The sequence below is a fragment of the Pagrus pagrus genome (assembly GCF_965226575.1).
Source record: "Pagrus pagrus genome assembly, chromosome: 16".
Lineage (NCBI taxonomy): Eukaryota > Metazoa > Chordata > Actinopteri > Spariformes > Sparidae > Pagrus > Pagrus pagrus.
The window spans coordinates 20,282,187-20,305,849 of record NC_140200.1 but is presented as its reverse complement, the minus strand read 5'-3'; the positions used below and the strand labels follow the sequence as shown (position 1 = coordinate 20,305,849).

The 23,663-nt window shown below is 39.3% G+C and overlaps 4 protein-coding genes across 10 annotated transcripts in view; 2 read left to right on the top strand and 2 right to left on the bottom strand.

Moving 5' to 3' along the window:
* The window catches only part of LOC311271838 (uncharacterized protein), a 42,801-nt gene extending 38,350 nt beyond the window's left edge, over positions 1–4,451 (top strand). For 3 of the 7 annotated variants that reach the window (XM_084377724.1, XM_084377725.1, XM_084377726.1), the window contains exons 14-17: positions 1,636–1,776; positions 1,902–1,986; positions 3,334–3,454; positions 3,886–4,430. In XM_084377724.1, the coding sequence (XP_084233850.1) occupies positions 1,636–1,776; positions 1,902–1,986; positions 3,334–3,454; positions 3,886–4,063 (525 nt within the window). In that variant the 3' untranslated portion in view covers positions 4,064–4,430. Of the gene's footprint in view, positions 1–1,635; positions 1,777–1,901; positions 1,987–3,311; positions 3,455–3,885 lie in introns of all 7 variants that reach the window. The other 4 variants (XR_014624488.1, XM_084377728.1, XM_084377729.1 and 1 more) reach the window with 4 other exon arrangements.
* Positions 4,452–4,472: 21 nt separating this feature from the next.
* ttll2 (tubulin tyrosine ligase-like family, member 2) lies at positions 4,473–8,040 on the bottom strand (the record flags this gene model as incomplete). Its single annotated transcript, XM_084377003.1, has 3 exons — positions 7,687–8,040; positions 5,828–7,257; positions 4,473–4,791 (listed from the first exon to the last, which is right to left on the bottom strand). The coding sequence occupies exons 1-3, from the start codon at positions 7,906–7,908 to the stop codon at positions 4,473–4,475; spliced, it is 1,971 nt and encodes a 656-aa protein (XP_084233129.1). The 5' UTR covers positions 7,909–8,040.
* A 1,709-nt stretch (positions 8,041–9,749) lies between these two features.
* Positions 9,750–13,409, bottom strand: LOC311271176 (hatching enzyme 1.2-like). Its single transcript, XM_084376715.1, has 11 exons — positions 13,284–13,409; positions 13,159–13,209; positions 12,924–12,974; positions 12,505–12,561; positions 12,369–12,415; positions 11,578–11,647; positions 11,377–11,491; positions 10,678–10,850; positions 10,335–10,416; positions 9,983–10,104; positions 9,750–9,831 (listed from the first exon to the last, which is right to left on the bottom strand). The coding sequence occupies exons 1-11, from the start codon at positions 13,315–13,317 to the stop codon at positions 9,809–9,811; spliced, it is 825 nt and encodes a 274-aa protein (XP_084232841.1). The 5' UTR covers positions 13,318–13,409; the 3' UTR covers positions 9,750–9,808.
* A 913-nt stretch (positions 13,410–14,322) lies between these two features.
* The window catches only part of igf2r (insulin-like growth factor 2 receptor), a 49,483-nt gene continuing 40,142 nt past the window's right edge, over positions 14,323–23,663 (top strand). Inside the window, exons 1-3 of the mRNA XM_084377527.1 lie at positions 14,323–14,543; positions 16,171–16,310; positions 23,147–23,265. Coding sequence (XP_084233653.1) covers positions 14,410–14,543; positions 16,171–16,310; positions 23,147–23,265 — 393 coding nt within the window. The 5' untranslated portion in view covers positions 14,323–14,409. The remainder of the gene's footprint in view (positions 14,544–16,170; positions 16,311–23,146; positions 23,266–23,663) is intronic.

Below are 23,663 nucleotides of genomic sequence, written 5' to 3'. Positions count from 1 at the left end.
TTTCACTTTTCCTTCCTTTGAAGTTTGCTCATGTTTCACGTTGGATTCAACAAACTCTCTGAACTGGACAAACCTGTTGTAATTGGCTCATTTCTTCCTGATGAGTGTCACCTGTTTATGAGTTGGTGCATGTTTGTGAGATTTGCTCATTAGCATAACCTTGGCCCCAAAAATTGCCATAAAAGGTTGCATCTTCAGCTCCGTGTGTGGGTACGTTTGTTCACAGCTTCAAGTCCTGTTTCATCAGTGTATGGTCTCTGTGGTCATGTTTGAGTGGTGATTGTTATGTTCATGGCCTGAAGTAGAAGTACAGCTCTTGCACGTGCAGTTAAATTATTTGGGTGACTATGCACGATATTTTAGGTTAATAACACTTGTAGTATTTCTGTTTTGGGTATTTGAAAATGACAAGGCAGCACTGTCTGAGACAGTGCTCCAGTCCACAGTGATCATGGCTGCCATCCAGGAATGTGGATTTGAACTCATCCAACACCTGCCCTAGTTACCTAATTTGACACCCTCAGACTCCTACCTCTTCCTTAAGATGAAGAAGGAGCTCAGTGGGTGCCACTTGACATTGATGATGACGTTGTCACTGCTGTGGGATCCTACATAGAAGGGATCCGTATGCTTCACAACCACTGGATTAAGTGTGTAAATGTAGGAGCCAGGGACTATGTTGAAAAATAAATGGACTACCTGAGGCCATGAACTTAAAACAGAGGTTCTTCAAATGTCGCTCAGCTTGCTTGACCGGCTCTACTGACGCTTCATTAGCTGTTAGAAATAAATGAAGCTTTGCTGCCCTCTGCTGAGCCTCGGTTTACTTTCTCTTATGAGAGAGAATTACTGGAGAGAGTTGTCAGGAAAGGAAAACATGAATAGAGATACATACAAGGTGTTAGTTAATTTTGCCTAAATGTTCAGACCAACTTATTTCAGACATATGTTTCTTTTGTTTGATGAGCATTAATTATTTTGTTGTTAGGCACGCTCGACTAGAACTAGGCTCTAAAACACCATAAACATTGAAATATGCTGCATTATAATGATACATTCTCAGTGTTATTCCTTATTATTTGTGCTTTTTTTTCACTTTACTCTTGATGCTTGCTTCTATCATACAGAAAGTCCAGAGTTCGCTTCATTCATGTGTATAATGCAGTGTTAAGTGGTCTTTAAGCACCCCTGCAATAATTTATGAGGACGGACAAAAGATGGTGTCAAAGCACTGACTGACCTCATTACATGTTCATGTAGTGCAAGTCGATATGCTCCCTGTGCCAGCTCCCTTACTGCTTAAACTTGATTGTGCCTTCCCAACTTAAAGTGTGCCTCCCATGTCTCTATAGTCCTTTTCACACAGAGACTCCTCATTATCGCCGCAATGAAGGCTCGCCTTTAGCCGCCTTTGTTTGTTCACACTGAACCAAGCTGCGGAAACCAAAAGAGGTGTGACAGTACGCATCATGGCGTTGACATCCGTGTGTTTTTTGGCCTGATGTACATTTGCCTCAAAATTGCAGGTAACCTTCAAAACACGTTTTGAAGGTTACCTGCTAAATGTCTTCGATAATTGAGTCTAAATTATCATGTTGGTAATGTTGTACTGATTAGATTTCTTTCTCTCCCCAGATGCAGCACCTTCTCTCTAACAGCTGCAACCTGGTGACTTCCACTAACAAGACAGGGAAAGTAACTTCTGCAGACCAGAAAACAAAAACAGGCCCATTCTTCAATGGAGACATCAAACACATTTTGGCAGATGGAAAAGTGGTGAGCTCTGTGGCTGCCTTTCTTAGCTTTGTGGCTGCCTTGTTTAAAATGTTATGTTAAGGCTTTATATGGAGTAATACTCTGCAATACCATGAGTGTTCATGGTTGTATTTTTGCGGTTGCAGGTGTATTACTATGCTGGTTCACAGATAACATGTACCACCTACCCAAGTGGTCTGGAGGTCCTTCACTTCCCAAACAAGCAGATTGGTAAGAGATGTTGTCAAGTGTCTCTTGAGGTTTGAGTTTTATATTTTATGTTAATTATATATTCTTCATCTTCAAAGCAGCTGTAATATATTTATTTTTATATGTTTTTTAACAATGTGAAAACAGTGTGAGAGGTGTCACTTGTAGTAAAAAAAATATTGGCTAAATCTGCAGCTTCCTTTGGTCCTACAGAGATTTAGAGCAAGTTCTAGGTCTTGGCTGATATGTCCAGCCACAACTTTACTGTTTTCTATCACTCTAACGGTTACATGCTGGCATTCCGACATCCCAAAATTCCGACATACCGCCATTCCGACATGTCACCATTCCGACATACCGCTATTCCGACATGCGAACGTTCCGCCATTCCGACAAAGTTTCGTCCTGGCATTCCAACAAGAGTAATACTAACCCAACCCATAACCCTAACCCTAACCTTAACCCTTTTAAAAGATGTGTCGGAATGGCGGAACGTTTCAAAAAAAGGAAAGTACCGCCATTCCGACAATGGAAACAGAAATTGTCGGAGTGGTGGGACATTTTCAATTAATGGAAGTGCTGCCATTACGACAACTAGACGTCAACGTCGGAGTGGCGGTATGTCGGAATGACCGGCGGATACCCACTCTCACAGCTCGCATAGTGTCAGTTATGACTACAACAGGCAACTATTCAGAGAAATGGCTCTAAAAATCCACAGTACACTGTACACGATCAGAGGCAGAACACAGTGGAAGTTTTAGCAACCAAAGAGCCACAGCTTTCCCTCAGGAGTTGGTGGAAGCCGAAATGGAGCTAAAACAGGGAAAACTGGACTATATAATGTCTCTCCATAACTGCTGAATGTGTAAAAATGCAACCGTCAATAAGTTTGCCTTATTAACTTGAAAGACGGTAATACTGATATGTCAATGGTGTCCTCACAAATTGTTTTCCGTTGCCCCCAAGTGGCCCAAAAAATCACTTATTGCAGGTTTAAATCGACTGTTTTCAACGCAGTCTGCTCCCAGAATTTTGTCTTTGACAAAAAAGAAAAGACAGAATTATACTATGAATATAGACTGTACTCACTTCAAGTAAGGAGAAGAAGGCAACCAGAGTCCTATTGATTAACTCTGCAATACAAACATTATAAAATTTACCCAATGTCTTCATAGTGCCAACCGACCAGATCCTGTCTGTAACAGTCAACAGTGATCTGATTTATTGAAAAACTGACATGACAATAATATTTTTACTGTCGGTAAACATCTCTAGTGACAATAGCAAAATTGTATAGTCTCTTCAGTTTATGACTACAGCTCATAGTTTAATCTTTCTTTCAGACCATGTCTCTTTCTGTAACAGAGAAGCGACACCCTGGAGGGAAGAGAGAGATTGTATTTCCAGACCAAACCGTCAAGTATTTGGAGCCTGACGGCAGTGAGAGGACAATCTTCCCTGATGGCACCATCGTTCACCTCTCACCGTAAGACTGAATCCACTACCATATGCAGGGTTAACCTCAGGGTGTCTGCAGGGTCAGAATGTCAGTGCAACTGAGGAAGACTAGTTGTCATTTAGGTAGCAGCGAATAGATATCCTCATTAATAAATAAACAATATTAGTCCACCATGAGGTAACCAGTCAGGGGACAGACGCTGACATAATCCAACTTTGATATCAAATTCATAGCAAAGTCATCTTCTCCACACTCTCCGACAGTTTGATGTTTTGTATTCTGTGAGGTACGTAAGTAGAAGGAATATTCAGTCCCAAGTCTTATTTAAAATATTATTGTTATTTTTATGGCTGCACTAATAGTCTTGAATCTGCTACAAGAACTCTGTTTCTAGGCCTAATCAGAGCCTGGCAGAGGACATTTGTTCATTGGTCTCTCTGGATCATCATCTCTTCCAGGTCAGGAGAGAAGATGGTGGATTTCCCCAACGGTCAGAGAGAGATCCACACTTCCCAGTATAAGAGGAGAGAGGATCCTGATGGGACGGTTAAGACCATCTATACCAACGGACGACAGGAGACCAAGTACGCATCAGGCAGAGTACGCATCAAGGAAAAGGACAAAGTCACCATCTAACATCTTAAATGAGTAGATCAGAGATGTACACATTTCACATCTAACTTTGTATTTCACCCTCATGTAGCACTTAATTCATTCCTGACTACTTATTTACCATTTATTTAAAAGGTATATAGCTCATTTAATCTTGGAATATGCCACTTTGTTTCTTGAAGCAGAGTAAATGTCTTAAATTAGTCTTAAATTACAGGAGTCAAAGTAACCCTCCACTCATATCAATGAAAACAATTGATCTCACACAAAAATGATTCAGTATAATAATGAATGCTTTTCCATGTTCTGTAGTAAACATTGAGTTTGTTTAAAAGATTTTTCAAGGAAAATATTTTGGTGTACGGATGTGATGTGTCTTACATTTCCAAAACAAGTAAGAACTTAGCAACAAATAGAAAAATAGGCAGCCACTCTAAGTGGGTTTGAAGAATTGACTGAGAAGTGGAGGATCCCTCGGCCCCCACAAAAGTGAATCAAAGTCTTCTCCAACATCCTTGTTCTTCTTCACTTCCATGTCTGATGTGGCCAGCTGACCAGTCAGCCTGTGGAGCTGCTGTATGACTATCTTAACATCCAGTTCATGTGACTGTGAGGCCCTCAGAGTGGCTGTATTGAACGGGAAGGTCCGTATGAAGTCTCCAACTCTGAGTGGAGGAATATGATGTCCATTCAGGGCTGTTGTTCTCTCCATGGAAGTCTTTACTGGTCTGTGATTCCCACTGTGGAGTAATCACAATGTTTGTTTGTTATGCTGTATGACTGGATGTGCCAATGTCTTTGTCCTGTACAACATTTTCTACCTATTGACTTGGTTCCACCCATATCCATAAAACTAGCCAACAATCTCTTATAATTTTTTTAGTTGTAATTTTTGTCTAAAAACTTCTAGCGTTCACTCATCTTCTGTTACTACAGACATGTCTGAACTCACTGCAACCCCTCAGCTGATAGACTTGCCATAGATCTGATTGGTCAGCTCTCACAGGCCTGAGCAAGCACTGCCCACACACATCCACATCAGTCGTAGATACAGTGAATATGTAGAACTAGATACCGAATGTGAAGATGACATCCATTCAGTCTGCTGAGTATTGCTTACTTGGCACCAAAACATTTTTGAGCTCCCGGGGTTCTGTCCTAAATGTGCTCACCAGTGTTTCTCCGTCTGGCCCTGCCCGCAAGACTTTTCATTGTGATGATGTCACAGATTTTTAAATAACTTTTTCAGCTTGATGAAAGTCTTACAAATATCAAAAATCAAAAATTCACAGTAGAAAGTCATACTTGACTTTGTTCACAGTTTGAGGTGTCCTGTCAAAATATATTCTGGGCCGCAGAGGAGTTTTTAGATGCAATACAGCAAGTGGCCACTAGGCAAAATTGGAGGCAAGGCTTAGTAGCACCGCCATATTTAGGTTTAAATAGTAGGTTCATGACAGCAGCTCTGTAGGTGTTTTTGCAGCCATGGCCAAGCTGAGGGCCTAGCAGAGAGCGATGACTGTATAGTTGTGATATCACAACCTTATGGAAGTACTGATGGCATCTTAAAAGGCACAGTTTCTGAATTTGTGAAGTTTTGATACTTTCACAGCATTTATATAGCACCCAGACCTGCTTTGTAATAAAAACAGATCAAGAAAAAATAACTTTCTACAATATGGACCTTTAAATTTCTCTGTAACCTAACACATGCCCGGTAATCAACCCACAGCAATATGTACTTGGTAAAATTCCCCCCACAGATTAAGAAATATTGATCAATTTCACCTAGATTTCAAGTTTACAAACAAAGACAATGGATTGTTTACAAGCGTACAGAAGACGCAGCAGTACTGTTTGTACCTGTGAATGTTTGGGAGCTTCGAGGACCCAGCAGGACGTCTGAATCCCGGCCCCCTCTGTGAGATATCATGTATCGAAGAGGAAACGTCCGTCTCTCCTGAGAGCTCCATCTCAGCTTCTGTTTCAGTGTCGTCATGGTTTGTAACCTCAGACATGTGAAGACTCCTGTTGTCTCTCTGCCACGGTGCAAGAGCTGGATACGTCTGTCTGTTTACCACTGACACGTTTGTCCTTGAATGTGAGCCGAGTATCAGGTTCAGGGTCTTGTCTGTTTGGATTTTCGTAGCTGTGGTGTTAATTATTCTTCCTCTTGCTGCACATATCTTGTTTAAGTCAACAGGGGGGAGGGGTCTGTGGTAGTTAGATACAAATGAATGTTGTCTTTGGTTCATTTCAGGCTTACACAGAGTTTTTAGCAGAGGTAGTGTCTGAGTTTGCGAGGACTTGTTACGATTCCTTCGTTTCTGATATTTGGCTTCTTTAACCTTTGGGAGCACAGGTTGGTTGGCATTGAAACAAGGCTGCTTGTACCCTTGTCTCTGATAAGCCCTCTGTCTTGAGCTATCAATCAATGTATAATTCATCAGATCAATCAGATCGCTGATCAGCCCTTTCTTCACTGTAATATCAGCTGGGCAGTCCAGAGTCAACGCAGGGCTGTAGTTGACCTCCAGCAGCCAGGGTTTAAACTTGACATCAATGAGGATATCAAAGCCAAACAGCTCCACACAGTTTGGACAGGAGGGGACGGAGGGAGCGATGGTGAGGAGGGTCAGAATGACGATGTTGCTGATCCTCTGCCACAGAAGAAGCTCGTTGACGTCCTGGCTGTGGAGGAAATGCCTGAATTTGCTCATAGTCCACTTGCATCCTGGGCCGACTTGCTCTTTTTCAGTTTTGTAGAAGGGACCGAACTTATTAATGCTGGTGTTGGTGAGATGAGAGTACAGGTTATTCAGAGATGAGAGGTTGTACTTCTCAGTGGCGAATCGCACCAGGCCTTCTTGATGAATATAAACAGTGAGTGGATGAAAGCTCTTCACACATACATAGATCCTCAGGTCGAACTTGTATCCGGAGATCAGCAGAGGATTACTGATGTACCTCTGGACGATTACAGAGCAGTCGTAGACCAAGTGCTTTATATCCTCAAAGATGAAGATCCCTCTGCCTCTGGAGAGATCCACAGGCTTACATATCCAGTAGATCGACGGTCCTCTGGTCAGACGCAGTTTGTTGTACTCAGCCAGGAAGCGGGTGTAGTCGTTGGGGAGGATGAAGGCGGTGGGACTGAAGTCATAGAGAGATGAACCGACTGTGGCTCTCATTCTCCTCAGGTTGCGTGCCAAGCAGTCCTTCCAAAAAAGTACAAATCATTCTGTTAGAGTATGATCATTGTTCAGTTTGGAAACATATTTTGCCATTTACCACTGATACTGACATGTGATCGTGGGGGGGTTCTGTACAGGTTCATCATGTTAAATGACTTCTTTCATATTGTTATATTGTTTTAACATTGTCATTTGATACACTGTAATGAAAAATATAAATTAGTAATTTATAAATAAATTATTATAAGTTTTGGTGTAAACCCATTTCTCATTTGTGATTATGAGACAGGGCGTTCTTACATTCTGTGCAGGATAACAGAAGTTGTTGAAAGATTTCACAACACTTGGATGATTCTTGTGTCTGCATCTGATTTGCACTACAACACTACAAGACTACAAGAAATTCAACATGTATTTAACACACAAAGTTAACACAACATGTCAGACCGTCACCTTGCGTGTGATGCCAACGGTCTTGGGATGGTGGTTGAGGCGCTGCCATGGCAACAGGTTGTGATACTCTGAGCTGCGAAACGCAGTGCTGCGCCAGTAGAGGTTCCAGTCCTCCTCTTCCCGTTCTTCTTTGTTATATTCCTCCCATCCCCGCTCCAGAAGCACCTCCCTCACCAGCTCTGGGCCTCTGTCATGTAGTCTGAACACCAGGGATGCAGCCATGCAGTATCATAAACTGTAGATACGACAGATATGTAGAACATTAATGTGGTTAGATAATATCAGAGTTTCTGTCTTTATCTTGGATCTTTGGATCACTTTTTTCTTTGCTGGTTTGATGTCACGGAAAGTGGCGTGCGAGGTGAATATGAGTCAAAAATCATCCTCCCTCTCAGAATTGTAACACGAAGCATAAGTGAAATCTTAACACACACTGTAGGCATGATATGCATATTGATATCATGCAGTGTGACTTGGCTTATGTTCCAATGCTAGCATGTTTCAATCAATCCGTTTAATAACATTTTTTTAGCTAAATCCAATTTTACACAAAAGTCAAATGTCACACCAAAAGATGCAGGAACAAGCAGAAACACTTGTAATCATTACTGAGATGGGGGTGAAATATCATTCACATATGTGCTACGGACAAAATTAATCAAATAGAGTAATGTTAACATCACCCCACTTCCCCTAGAGACATAAATCAAGTCTGAATGGGGCTAAAGGAAGTAATGTTGATTGTAATTTTACAAATGTATAATTCAGCAGTTCTTCCCCTGGCTGGTCTGATAGCACCTTGTTTCTGTGTGAGCTAAAGCATTTACATGTTAAATCTGAGAAGCCAAAACAAACCCGACACTTTGTCTACTGATCCGCACAGTCAGAGGGATCAGACTCAAGCTTCAGTGTGCCAACTTAGGATCAGGCACCCACATTTGTTATCTGAAATGTTTGCAAAGACGATGATGTTTCTGATGAAAAATATATGCACATACGCAGTAATGGTAACTAAACATGCCACAAAAAACATATGAAAAAAAGATACACACATCTCAAGTAGTTTGCAATAGAATGTCCAAATGCAAGTAATGCAAGAAAAAACATGTATTAAAATTGTTTGACAATGAATACACAAATGTATAAGTCTTCAGCATCCAGATGGTTTAAATCAAACATTAATGGGAGAAAAACTAAAACATGTACAGTCTTATTTCAAATAAATCTCAACACTACACAAATTAAGAATTTACAATCTTGAAAAATTGTGATTGGTCTTACCTTTGAATGCTGAATGCACATTAACCAACAGTCTTACTCTCTGTGAGGTTAATGAGAGGCGGATGGTCGGAGTCCTTCTCTTTGACTCTGACATTGCACACAGCAGACAGTCTGTTCTGTTAGCTCCTCCTACAGACAAGACCAGGCTTACACTAACAGACTCAAACTGCAGGGAGTCTGTCAGTCAGGTTTTTGTACAGGAGGCGTCTATCGTACAGAACAGTGGTTATTAGATGATTGAATGCCCATTGTTTGATCTGTATTGTTATCATAGAGGTAATTATGGTTCATTTGATACACTGGAATGTTTAACAGTGTCATCACTGCAAAAGTAAATATGTAGGAATGACACTAAAGAGGATGAGAAAAATGTTTTTTTTGCTTTGCATTTTTTTTTGCTGCATTTGCTCGCTAGCTAACCACGTAGCTACTTTCACAACTCGTCATTTGAAAGGAAGCTAATAGGAGTGCAAGTGTAAAGTTACATGAATAAACACCAAACTTTTCTGTACTTCACCATGAAAATATAAAATAACCTCATTCGTCTGTTTTTTTACACTGATTACTACTAAATCAACTCTTAAAAGATTGTACATTTGTTTTAGATAACTGGATTTTTTATCATTTTTAATGTTTTTAAACTTTTGCAGCAGATTTATTAAAGAGGGTGATTTTCCTGTATGTATATAAACGGGTACATTCTCGTATTATGAAAAGACAAACATCTGTACTTATTTACAGGAAATGTGATGTGAACACGACGTTAATACAGAAAGAACAAACAGGATTTTTAGAATTTTATTAAATCTGGGAAATGCAGGTAAACCAACAGCAAGCCCGTTCACAGTCCCTTCATCCGCTCATCTGAAAGAAGAAATACATCTTAATATTGCTGAACAGACACCCCATTGTACTTGTAGCATGTTAAGAGTTTTAAATATTTACATATATTGTTCAAGCAGTGTTATGTGAAACCTGTAGATGATAGAACAGCAGTGTAGTAAAGAGGTTATACCACAGTGGTAAAGTTTGTTCAGTCTCTGTATGTCCAGATTACTGAGATGTGTTCTCTGGCCCATCTGCGCTTCGCCCTGCTTGGCCAACACAGTCGCACTTCCATCTTGACTGAAAAAATACCTGCAAAAGAGAGCATATTTTTAAATACAGCAAGCCAACAAAAGTCACTTTCATAGTTTCATTTTGTTGTTCAGCATCAGCCCATTAAGATATCCAGGATCAGGCACTAAGGACAAATAATTAGATGGAATAAAATGATAAGATAAGTTTTAATGTAGACGTCTGGTGTCATTAGAACAGAGCAATGATAATCTGTTTCTCCAAACAGAGGAGGTTGGGTCAGGACTTACGATCCGTAGTGCATTATGGATTTGAGGTCGTACGGCAGGTTCAGAGTGTTCCCATGTTTCACCTTGAAGTTCTTTTTTCTTCCTTTAATTAAGAAATGTTTCATGATTTAGTCTTTTAAAGCCACGCAAGTTGAAAAAGACAATAGCAGTGCATCTTCAAAATCTAAAGCATCTTTTATATTTAGATTTTTGTCTTTGAATGCTTTCATTCATCAACAGTAGCCTGTAACCTAAATACATGGTAATTTTCCAGGCTTGAGTTGGCTGACTACTTCTGCCCCCAAGTGTGCAGAACATGCAAAGACTTTGCTCACTGTAAGTGTTTATCATACATCATAATTACCTGGCATGATACTCTGCCACTGCACAGTGACGTAATGATCTCGGTCCTCGCGGGTGTGTTCATGATATAATCCAAGAGCGTGAATGAGCTCATGGCAGAGATTCCCCACACTACACGTACTGGAGAAATACAATGGCTGGGCTCCTCCTCGACAACCAACAAAGGACGCACAGCTACAGAGACAAACCAAAAAAAAAAAAAGTAGAGTGGTATGAAGCCATGCAGTTACCAGAATAAAATGCTGCCTTTTTACATTTCTGAAATCCACTTTTGATATGTGCCATATCGACATTTCTACAATATGTTGTCATGACACTTTCAGATTTCATGTACATGAGCTGACTTTTAATGGCAGGAGGAAGAGGGGATGGTGGTGGCAGCTAGGTGAGATGTCTGTCAAGCGAGTTTTAACATATGAAGAAAAAAAAATGACATCCTTGCTGAAAATTGAACAGCAACATCTCTTTCCATAAACATGTCGCCGTTACCATGGTTAATACACACGACAACACCACCGTCAACAGCTGTCAGTGGAACTTCTTTCTACTGAAGAAATAGTCCCATGTCCTATAAAGTGTTCACAGACAGATCGATAGACTCCAGAGAGACAGGGAATGTGTCTCTCTGGACGTGTCATTTCTGTTTATAGGAGTTTCAGGAGTGGATGAACTGACCCTTTGAGCCTGAGATTTTTCTCACCCATTGCCGTTCATGAACTTTAGGTAGTTTAACTCTGTGGTTCGTTGTATGAAGCGAATACACGTGAAATCTGATATCATCTTGAAGGCAGCGTAGATCTCGGACTGTCGATGAGCTGTTGGAGTGAAAACAGAAGCTGTTTCATCATCTACACACTCCGGTGTTCGTACAGCAGGGCTGGTTAGAACCTTAATGACTCACCCAGCTCGTCACTGATGTAGTAAGGTACGGTGGCTTCAGACCACAGGGTCTCCACAGCATTCCTGTCCTCCTGTGAGCTCAGACAGACAAACGTTTAGGTGTTAAAGGTGCATTATGTAGTTTTGGGGAAGAAATTTTAATCAGAAGATATCATTGACTGATTTTTTTTTTTTTTATATTTCTAAAAAAACTAAATAAACATACCCCTTTGTTTTCAAAAAACAATAAACAAACTGAAGGACAATGCATTTTCATACCGTTTTACTTTGTTTATATGTGGCGGACCCTGCCACCTTTCTGTGTTCTGGGGACCTTATTTTCCTCTGAGAACAACTTGTTTATCCAGTTTATAAATAAGTATTTCTGAGTTTGTATTATTACCTCATTAATATTGTTAACATTAAAATTTTGACTTTGTATTTCTTCTCCAAAACCATACCGTGAACCTTGAATACCACAATTTAAGCAGTTTGATTACATTTAAAAAAATAAAATAAAAAAAAACCTGTCAATTGTTTTAGTGGAAATATTTTGAACCAGATTCCAACGAGCCACATCTTCTTCCAACATTTCCAGCCAAAATTCAGGTTTAAACAAAACCATAAAATATAGATTTTATAGCCAAATGTATCATAGAAAGCATTATTAAATCATAAATGTTGAAGTGATCTTTTTTAAATCTTAAATTTGAAAAACAAAATAATAATAATAATAATAATACATTTTATTCATATAGCGCTTTTCATGATACTTACATCATCACGTTTTAGAAACAAAATTCTCCATCTTACCGGAATCAAAATGTCTCCCTCTTGGACAATCATGTCTTCATAAAGCTCTACGACATTTAAAATGAAGGTCAAATAACATTTATGGATAAGATACATTTTGAATTGTTTAACATGTTAAACGTATTTTAAAGTTTACCTTCCAAGGTTTCTGCACTGGCCAGTTGTGGTGGCTCAAGCACTACAGAAACTAAACCTGCAGAAAACTCAGAATTTAAATCACATTGTTTTTAAACACAAAAAGTCTAAAAAAGGTGCAATATGTAAGAATTGGACACTTGTCATATTTATACTCCAAAACTGGGGGCAGCATATCGCCTGAGTCACCGCCAATTGCTGCTGCTGTTAGCTGGTTAGCACCGTTAAGGAGGTAATGTTGGTGTTGCGTATTATCCGAGTATCATCTTCTGAGGTACAAACTGGCTAGTGGCTAGCTCGATAGCATGCTATCTTTGATAGATAACTCTGCAATACAATACACAAATAAAACATGTTATTTTGAATGTTTTAGGCAAAAATTCTTACATATTGCAGCTTTTAAAACTAACAAGCACCAACCTGGGGCTGGACTGGTCGCATTATGGGTGTTATTTAAGGCAACGCCACCAACTGAAAAAGAGAAATCCAATGAAAATCAGGTAGCAACACCTTTATTTTTGTATTTTCAGCATGTTTAACATATACTCGACTATTGTTTCTGTGCTATATCTGTGGAAATCAATAAATTCCTCAGAAAATATTCTTCATATAGTCACAAATGTAACAAATGCTAGTAAATCTAGTGAACACCAACCTGTGGCATGACTGTCAGCCTCCCGGGTTTGGTTTATGGGGACTCCACCAACTACAATAAAAGAAAGTGCAGATTACAATAAACATTTAGCAGAATATCTGCAGTTTGAATGCTTCAGTCTGTACCTGTCAAAACACTGATGAAAACCAGAAGCAACATTGTGCAACAAAACACAGTCAGCAGATAAAGAACCCAAAGCTTCTGTTTGACTCTCTAACAGAGATCTGATCACACAGTCCCACCAGGAGCTCTCAACAGGTGTCATCACTTCACACTGATTTCGACCTTTCACCTTGAGTATTTCCATTTTTGTGCTGACATTGTAAAGACGTGCATTGGAAGAGCAAACGTACAGATTCCAGAGTATGAATAATAAATGCTCTTTCTGCAACTGGATATAACCGAGGAAATACCTTAAAGTCCAACACTGTTTACATATTTGGTTCTAAATGAATGAGCACATTTTGTTTATGACCACTAGGTGGTGCAACATGATACCTGAGCGTTGTATGATGTGCATTTTTACTGTAAGTTTCAGGAACAGTGCCGTCTTCATCAAGCCTGAGGACTAACAAAGTCTACCAATTAAATGATGATAATGTTATAGATGGTTATGTGGTCTAAAAGGGTTAGAGGTGCATGTGGCAGGATTGGAACAGGATCCGTCTGTGAGCTACAACTCTGGGCTGTATCATAAAACAACCCTGTTTGTTTTATGAAGTGTCTGGCTGTATGCAATTAGGAATGCTGCGTTCAGGTAACTGTTTTTCATAAAAAGTAGAAAAATGTTGAATATCAGATATAATAATTGGCCAGGTCCATAATGACTTGACCTGTAATATACATTATATTCATACATTTAGATACATTTTTAATGTTATTTTACTTACTTTTGGTGCGTAAGTACAGTTGATATCAGATACTCAAGTACTATTTGAGTGACTTTCATTATTATCAAAGTAATATTTTAACATGATATCTTTACTTTTACTCAAGTATGACTTTTGTGTACTGTTAGACAACACTGGGAATGGATAGTTAGTTGCATAAAAACAACGTCCGAGCGTTAGTTTTTATCCGACACAGTTTTCCCACAGGTCGTGAAGGCACCATCAGTCAGCATCATGGGAGTCATGTGATGTCCTGTCATGTGCTGCAGTCACTTCCTACTGATTTGGTCCGGAGCGGATAGACTCTGCTGTATCATGTCGTCTTAGTCCGGCTCCACAGACAGTATCCACCACAGTAAACATGTCATTTCTGCATAAATCTAACCGCTGTTCGCCTCTGAAGCTGGTTCTGTGGTTAGCGGGGTGCCTGGGATGTTTATTGGTCCGGTCCGGAGCGGAGGGGGACGGCAGCCTGTGGTACCAGGACCTCTGCAGGTAACAAACACACCTCCGGCTGACACACACTGCAGCTAAAAAACAGAGGAAATAACGTTTGAAGTCGCAGCATTTCATCCTTTTAATTATGTACAGAGATCGTCATTATAGCTTAAATTCAGAAATATGTCATTTGACGATTTATTAGCTTATTTACAGACATATAACACGAGCCTTGACATTATGAGAAGGTCTCTTGTGTAAAATTAGCTCATAAACAATCAATCAGCCGGCTCTTTGTTCCAGTTACAAAATCAACTTTTAGATAAGCTTTGGTTGTGAACGCTACCGGTGTGAGCTAGCTAAGATATCGGTGAATGTAATTTGAATAATGTGCTGCCTCATAAGTTTGTATTAGCTAGGTTTGTTAGCTAACTTACAGTTGAATTAAATAAGCTCCAAAACTCATTCAAATTGAGCTCAATTAACATTAGTTTTAACGGTCAGTTTTGTCTTTATCAAGCTAAAGTGCAGCCTAGCTAACTGCGAACGTTACATGAAAACTGTCATGTAACAGCTAGGCTAACTAACTGTTAGCAACGTCAAATGGCATGTCTCAGAAGAGGACAATGGCACGACAGTCTGTCTATAACAAGACAGAGCAACACAGTATTTTGTAGGTAAAGTGAGGATACATATGGACAACCTGTTGTGTGAATGCAGTGTTGTTCTCTTTAACTGGAGCTCTGTCTGCAGCTGCTGTTCAAATATTGACACGGCAGTAAGTCACAAATGATAACCAGGTAACTCAACTTGTGAGGGCAGCCTGGTGGCTTTCATTTACTTGTTTTGGCAGCAGTTCACCTCACAAGGTTGGGTATAAATAGGAACACTTCACCAAAAGCAGTAAGTTGACTTCAATTGGGATACATGGATAATCAATGCAGTCATGTCACTTCCCCTCCCTGTGCTTTCACCTCCTGAATCAAGGGGCACCACACCTGCAACCATGTAATTATTTTGTTGATCTACCTCTTGGGGAAAAAAATAGCTACATGGCAACTTATTTTTTCAAAAAGAACGCAAAATTAACCAAAAAATAAATGCTTGAAAGAAATATAGGTAAATGAATAACTGGGTAGCGGCATCTTCATATGCTGTAGTGGATAGGCTAATGAAGGGATGAACTTTTACTTCTTCCAAAGATGATTTTGTTTTCTTTGTCCATTCTTAGAAACTTTTTTTAATCAATCAATCAATCAATCAATCAATCAATCTTTATTTGTATAGTGCCAATTCACAACAAAAGCCATCACATAACACTTTACAAATTGAGCAGGTCTAGACCATACTCCTTGATTGATTTATTTACAGAGGTAGAATGTGTAACAGCATCACATTTAGGGCATTTTTTTTCTACTATTCACTATAAAGAAGTATTGTAGTGCTGCAGAGATGCCCTGGCCTACAAATCTAACTAAGTGTAATTGTAATTGTTCTTTCTATACACTATTTTAAAAACAATATTTATTCACTATTTTCTGATATAACTGGGCTGAGACCTAATGTGGGTCTGTGTGATATAGGTGTGTATAGGTGTAGGTATGAAGTGTGTGCATGACCTAAATATTTTCCTTTATTCTACTCTCTACTCTCTACTTAATTAAATTTTTTCCTTGTGTTGCAGTTATAAATGGGAAGCTATAGACCGGGATAATAAATTGAGCTATACGATAAAGCTCTGTGAGTCTTCACCATCAACCAGCTGTGGCCTCGGCACAGCTGTCTGCGCTCAGGACCTCACCACCAAAAAAGACCAGCCTGTCGGTGAGTACAGTCCACTGGTGCACACTGGGACACAATAAAGCTTCAGCAGTTGCATAACGCATCTGTTATCAGTCAGGTGTGGTAGCATCATGGCTGTCTGTTGGAGAGATAATGGCTTAACCTAATAAAGAAGCTAAGGGAGCTAGGTTCTCTTCAGCATGAATGAGCTATTGTATGAATGTGGAAATGCAGTTTTCACAGCATTGTAATGGATTTATTGTTATGAATGTCACTGTGTCCGGAGGTGTTGGTAGATAACTAAGGATAAAAAGGATTGTTGCGGTGCAGTGAACATGCTGTCAGCTTACACACAATAAAGACTGTCAGCAATTCAGCTCCCTATGACCGTGAATTGCGTGAGATAACACACCTTTGATTGGCCAAGAATTGACGGCGATAGGTGTTTCTTTTTCCTGTTTAAGTCATTACAGACATTACAACCAGCACTGTTGTTATCGTTCTTTATGTAATGAAACAACGCTTTGGAGGCAGGAGTTTGACATCATTGTTTTGCAACGTGCAACTGTGAGAAAAACATGGCGACATCGGAAATTACAAGAAAATTACAAGCTCAGAGGCATACCAGTCTGATGGATCGGACCCTTTCTTTTCAGTATTTATTATGCATTTTGTCATTCAAAAAAGGACAAATGTAATCATTGTGTTGCACTATCCCTTCTCCACAGTTGCACATACATCTTCAGCATCTTCTGATTTACCAGTGATACCAACAATCCATCATAGCTACAGTTTAGATACAAATATATATTTATCCAGAGAGATAACTGTCCCTCTATTTTATGTATATTGTTAACAAGTCCCCTCCATATTCTGTCAAATTTCATTTGTTGACTTTCAGCATTAAACATTATTATTCCTGGGGAGCAGTATGCTCATTGTTACCGGTTATTGATTCCCAGTCCTGTGTCACCTTTATCCCAAGGAGACAATCCGAAGGAAGTAGAATCATATCTATTGCAGCTTTGTATCCGGCTGTGTTGTTATACAGGATAAATGAGCTGTGTGTTGTGTTTGGAGCAGGTGCTTGCAGGCCAGAGTCACATAACACATTGGAGTTTACAATCGCCAAGCCCATTATACTGCTCTGTTTACATACTTATGACTTGTTTAATGTTTTTGAATTAAAAGTTGAATGTCAGCAGACATACTGTTATTGCTCTTTGACTCTGATTTGTCCCATGTGTCATATGACAACCACACAGCAGAGAACATTTCAACGGCTCTTAATGACACTTGAGCAAGAATCTACAGCCAAGGAGCTGTTGTGTTTATATACTTTAGATCTGTTATCATTGTTTTGATCTCAGTTTGGCCTCATTTAGCAGGTCTGTGGTCACCTGTGAAGGGGTATATTTTGCTGACATGACCGCTAAGGGGGTTTCTTAATGCTGAGTGAAGTGATGATGTATAGATCAGTCTTTCAGAGCTTTATCAATACATTAGCAGATCTAATCTCTGTGCTGATGAGACTGAATCTGCTGCTGCTGCTGTGTGTCAGCAAGATCCACATATCTGCCCCTAACTGCAAGCTGGAAGTCAGGGAGTTGTGTCTCTGCAAAAAAACCCAAAACTGTAATGTCTGAATTATTTAGATTCAAATAAAGTTGCATTTTAGCATTTTAAAGACATTTGGGTCTAAGAAATTGTTCAGGGCTTTTTATGAAATATTTTGCAAATGAAAAGATTCAGAAATGTCTGAAGGTCCTCCTGATTTATTTACAGTGAACCCAAGAGCAGGATAGGCTTTGTCTTTGTTTCTTCACCTGAGGTCGAACTGATCTGTTTTCTTGACGATCATCACTTCTTTTTTCACCTTTGTCAAAATCTCTCCATCTTGTATTTCACACTGTGTTCTGCTGTCAGAATGAAACTTGCTAACTTCCCTCATGCATTGTTGATGGTTCCCACATCAATCGGATTCATTCAACTTCAGTTCTGCCCCACATTTTTCCATCCAAGCAACGTACCCCCTGTGGGGAGCACCCCACAGTTTAAAACACAAAAAACACTCATTAAAGGTTCAGTTGGACCAGGGGATCAATGTGCTGCTTTTTATTATCGTTCCTTAACGGACACATTAGTGATGCTTTTTGAGATGTTCAAAAAAAAGGCTTTTTGCAGAACAAATCATAGTATGTACTGTAGGGCTGCAACAATAATTTTCTTTTAATGATTACATTTTAATTTCCTTCTCTCTTCGTCTCCAACATAAACACACATTGGTGGTAACAATATCATTTTTGTTAAAGAAAAGGGAAAAAAACATGACACACATTTGTCGTAGAAATATGCATTTTACCCACATGTTCAACATAGTGTTACTCCATACATATCATTCATAGAGTGAATAAATAAAGAGGGTCTTCTAGAAACTTTGTCCACTTCCTTTCTGAATGAAGTCACTAAGATCACTGGGTAAGCGAGTTGTCAGTGGCTCATTTCCTTTTATTCTGGCGCCAAGTCTTTCTGGGGGAAGTTCTCTATACCATTGAGTAACAGGATTATTTTAATTATTGATTAATCTGCCCATTATTTTCACCATCACTCGATTAGAGCTGATTTTTGGGGCAGGTAGTAGGGAGCAAAAAATTCTCATATCTATATATTGGCTAGTATATGCTCATTTTTGCAATAGAGTGGTGTAGGGATGATTTATTTTTTTAGGCTTACCCAGAATTGGCCTGGTTCCCTCCACAAAAAAAATAAAATTGGATATTTGAATATCACCGAAATAATCTCTGTGGCAAATGCATGTTTATGATACTTACACATTTTGTTCAGCAAGATAATCTTCACAGATGAGCACCACTTTTGAGATTTTGGAACCTAAATGAAATGTATGAAGTTAAAAGCTGATGTTAGGCTATAAACAGACTACATCACTGTCACATGACTTAAACGTCACCACCACTAAGCATCTTACTACCCAATTACTATACATGTTTTCTATAAACTGATCAATGTACAAGTTGTAAAGTTAAGAGTTATAATAGTTTGTAACTAAATTCGGCCTGTAAAGACGGACTAGTGATCAGATGAGTCTCTGTGTTTGCTGTGATGACGTTTAATCTCCCCGACAACCTCTGTAATCTTATTTAGACACTTTAGACGTAAGCATTTTATAATTAAATTGTGGGACCAAAACGTGTAAATGTCGTCAGCCTGTGGTAACCACAGACCTTATTTCAGGCATTTAACCCAAAACTAATTTATTGGTTATCAAACACTTAACAAAGACGCAATGGAGGCTGGATATTTGTAGTTTGATAACAAACTTTATAGTCTAAAATTACATCAGAGTACTAAAACAGTAAACTTTATTTGATAATTATAAATAACTCTGCCATCTTTTTTTGAATCGTTTTAAAGTATAAAATGGCAAATGAATAAATGAAGAAATGCTCATCAAAATTTCCCAGAGCTCATTGACCTCTCCAGACTGTTGCTTTTGTCCGACCAACAGTCAAAAACCAAAACCCAAAGACTCTTTAATTACTATCATAAATGTCATTAATCAAAATAATTGGCGATTAATTTTCCTTCCATCTACTAATCAATTAATCATCTAAAAGTGTGTACAGTAAGGGAACACTTTGAAACTTTCCCTGTGATCAGAGTCAGCGCTTTTACAGTCACACAGTTCGTGTTGTGTCATAACAACAGACCATCTGCCAAGTGTCACATGTCATTAGCTATTAATGATATCAATAACACATCAATTTTAGCTAAAGATCATTTACATTTCAGACTTCCTGCGACTGTTTGGGGCTGTTTCTCAGTTTTAGTTACGTCGCTGTCTCTGATTTTGGCCGTGACCTTTCTAAAGAAGACAGGCTGCCAGACAGTTATTTCAGAGCCCCACAACAACAACTTGTCCTGCAGTCTGAGGTCGTGACCTTCCCCTTGTGACAAATTGGTGTTTGGTAGCTCTCAGCCTCAGAGTGTGTCATCCGGCTCAGATTTCCAAGGGTGACAAAGAGCCATGTTGCTTTGGGCTGAAGACTGCAGACTCATGTTGTTGGGAGGGTTTGTTTCCATCTTATTTTATTAAGATGCCCTCCAGAGGAAGATCATATAGGAAAGTGAAAGAAGTGAGAGGTGATAAACAAGAAGCAGTCCGGTCAGATGATTTGCAGTTTAATCATGACTAATCACATGACCCAGGAACACATCATCCAGCATAAACGCCCTCAAACACAAATAGACTCACGCTCTGCTCTCTCGCTCTCTGTACTGTTTGCTTCAGGCTCTATTCATGCTGTCTGGTTGGCTATGCTCCCAAACCACACATGATCGATCCTCACGCTTTGACATTCACATCTCTCCTGCTTCCTCAAATCGAAACCTCTTCTTGAGTAACAGAACACTTACCTCACTGTAGAAGTGGAAAGTTTGTTGTCAGCCCTTCCATGGAGATCAGCAGCTGTTGTCAGCTTGTTTTCATGTCTTTTACAACAGATCATTTTTGTCTTTATTCTGATTGCGTTTTGGATTAATGTTCTTTTCTCTTAAGAAAGTAGTGAAAAGTAACCGGCGCCACTGTTGCAAAAACAGCATTAGTATCATGGCTACCGCTAGCCTGGCTACTGTCCAAAGCAAAGAACAACAGTAAAAATCCCAACTCAACCTAAATTTCCTGATCTCAGCGCTATGAAAAGTCCTGGGGATTTACCCTCAGTGGTAATAAGTGGGCAGTTTTTGTTACTTCCTGATACGGTAGAAAAAATAACAATTCTGAACCATCTCAAGTCCAGGTGGTAAGAGGAAACACATATCAGCGGGGGGAACAGACTCTGACACTATACAGGAGTGCTCTCCATCAAGTGAATGCCTGTTTGTTCACTCTGTCTCTTCACCTTCTTTGCCTTCTGAATCAGTGGGTTCTTTTTCTTTTGCAGTGTAGAGCTTATACAGTCATTGAAGTTGTTTCACCGTTAGATAGTGATAAGGGAAACCAATGCTGCCTCTTGTTTTGATTGTGTAATGATAGACGCGATTCCTTTGTGTCATAAATTCAGTTTTGTTTTTGTGGAAAATTTGAGCCTGGCAGCACACCAAAAAACATAGTGAAAGCAAAATTTATGTTTTATATCTATACACGAACATTTTCCTACAGCCATGACACTGTGCAATCAGTATTTGCTTCAGAAAGTTCTGTTAAAGCATAAAAAGTTGTTGACAGTGTAAATAACTGAAACCTGAATATGTAACTGAAATATTAATTTTCTGACGATCAGCTAATCATTTAATCAGGTCCCTGTTTCAACTTTATCTAATCAATATGTCCAGAGCAGTGTCGGTAAAACCATCATGCTGCATTATCCACTTCTTTGGTCCTTATCTTTGCGCTCAGCGTATTTGCAAACTAACATAATACTGGGGAAATATGATAAAAACTGTAAGTGGGTATTTTATCTGAAGTAGTGCAACAGGCTAGAACATGAGCAGTGTTTCCTGACTGACTCACAGTCATGCCTACTGTAGGCGAGTTGTTTTTGTGTTAGTAGGTCACAGTGTTGTTCAGTTACATTCCTTTATGGTTGCTTTGTGATAACAGGCCTGCTGAAATCAGAGGGCAGAGAGCACTCAGTCACACACCATCACACACACACTTTGAAAGCTTGTGCGAGTTTCTCTCCCTTCTCAGCCCGACTTTTCAGAAAGGCTTTCAGAAAAGAAGTGAAACACAAACAAAACCAAGAGGATGTGGAAGAGGACATGAACACAGACAGATACACAAGTAGAGTTGATTTCAAAGGGAGCTGAAGTTGGAGCGCCAACATTGACAACAACATTTGATCTGCATCTGAAGTGTCTGTTTGTCTGTGTTTTTTGATTATTGGGCCTTCAGAAAGAAGGAAACTGATTATTCATTGTCATTTTTATTGATTGAGTGAATTATCATTTGTTACAACTTTATATTTGGTTACACATTACCGTGAGGCTTACCTGCTATGAGTTTATTTAACTGCCCGACTCTTAGATGTTCCTCCGTACCAAAACATTTCCCACTGCTGTCTGTTTCTATTCACATGATAAATGACCTCTGTTCTGGCAGCAGGGTCAGGTTATTATGGTCCAAAGGTTTATCTTGTGTTTACAGAGCAGTGGGTCAGTAGAGGTTGCTGGGTTAAGACATTATTCTGCCTGACTGTCTGCTACAGTAACATTCAGGGAAACCCAGTCTGAGAACCACATCATAACATAAGTCATGATTGATATTTGCAATGTTACGTATGTGAAAAAGTCCCTGAAATGTTTTATGTGGCAGTTAAAAGACCCATCCTGAACAAATATAACTCTGAGATTCCTTTCAATGGTCCTCTAATGTTGGATCATGTCACTTGACGGTGTATTGAGCCAAGTAAAATACCTTCATGAATTTAGGAAAGCAACACATCCTTACATTCATTAAGCTGGAACCACTAAATGTTTTTGCTTGAAAAATGAAATGATTATTGATAATTAAAACAGTTGGCTATCAATTTTCTTTCCATAGGCTAACTGATAAGTTAACTAAACCTTGCAGCTGTAATAGAGTTTTTCTTCATAATAAGGTGAATAGAATTTGTCCAAGTGCAGAAGCTCGTGGAACCCTGGACTAAATTTGACGTATATAGAGGATTCATTGTTAACTTATAAAATCAGTCTGATAAATATGATTTAAACCAGCTTAGTGTGGTTCGTTTAATGACATTTGTAAGATCTGCTCTCTCTAATAGTCTCTTTCCTTTATTGATAATTATTTTATTAGACAACCAGAAGACTGAAACCCATATTAATGGACTGTAATTGCCTCTGTCTTGAATTTGCAGGCGATCTGTCCCTGCAGCGGCTCTCTGGCAAGGTGCTGGACTTCAATAGCACACAAAAATGTCCAGGAAGTGACAACAACATTCAGACCAGCATCAGCTTCCAGTGTGGGAAAACCATGGTAAGGCTCAAACTCACAAGCACATGTTTTTGAATGGATGATTTGTGCTTTTCCAGGAGCTGTGTTTAGTCTAACAAATGAGGGGCAGTGGTGGTCTGAAGGTTAGAGAAGCAGGTTTGTGACTGGAGGGGTTGTCAGATACTGTATTCTGGCGTTATTTCAAAATAGACCCTTTCATTACCGTCTGCTGCGCAATGTTTGTATATAATAAATAATAAAAGAGTGTTTTTCCAGTAGCACCACTGTCTGTATGATTGAAAATACAATCCGTCAAATAAAGAACCTGTCAAATAAGAATATTCAGAAGCACTTAAAGTCACGCTTCACGTGAAAACCTCTCCTCAGGAGGGAGAATTTCCGGGCTTGTCCTCGCATGCTAATAACAGGGACTGTGACCT

Bases quoted from the DNA above. Each gene is read 5' to 3' on its own strand.
- LOC311271176 (XM_084376715.1), bottom strand. From the start codon at position 13,317: ATGTTGCTTCTGGTTTTCATCAGTGTTTTGACAG. The intron at 12,975-13,158 runs GTTGGTGTTCAC...TCTCTTTTTCAG, and splicing joins GGCTGACAGTCATGCCACAG to TTGGTGGCGTTGCCTTAAAT. The intron at 10,851-11,376 runs GTGAGAAAAATC...TTGTCTCTGTAG, and splicing joins AAGTTCATGAACGGCAATGG to CTGTGCGTCCTTTGTTGGTT.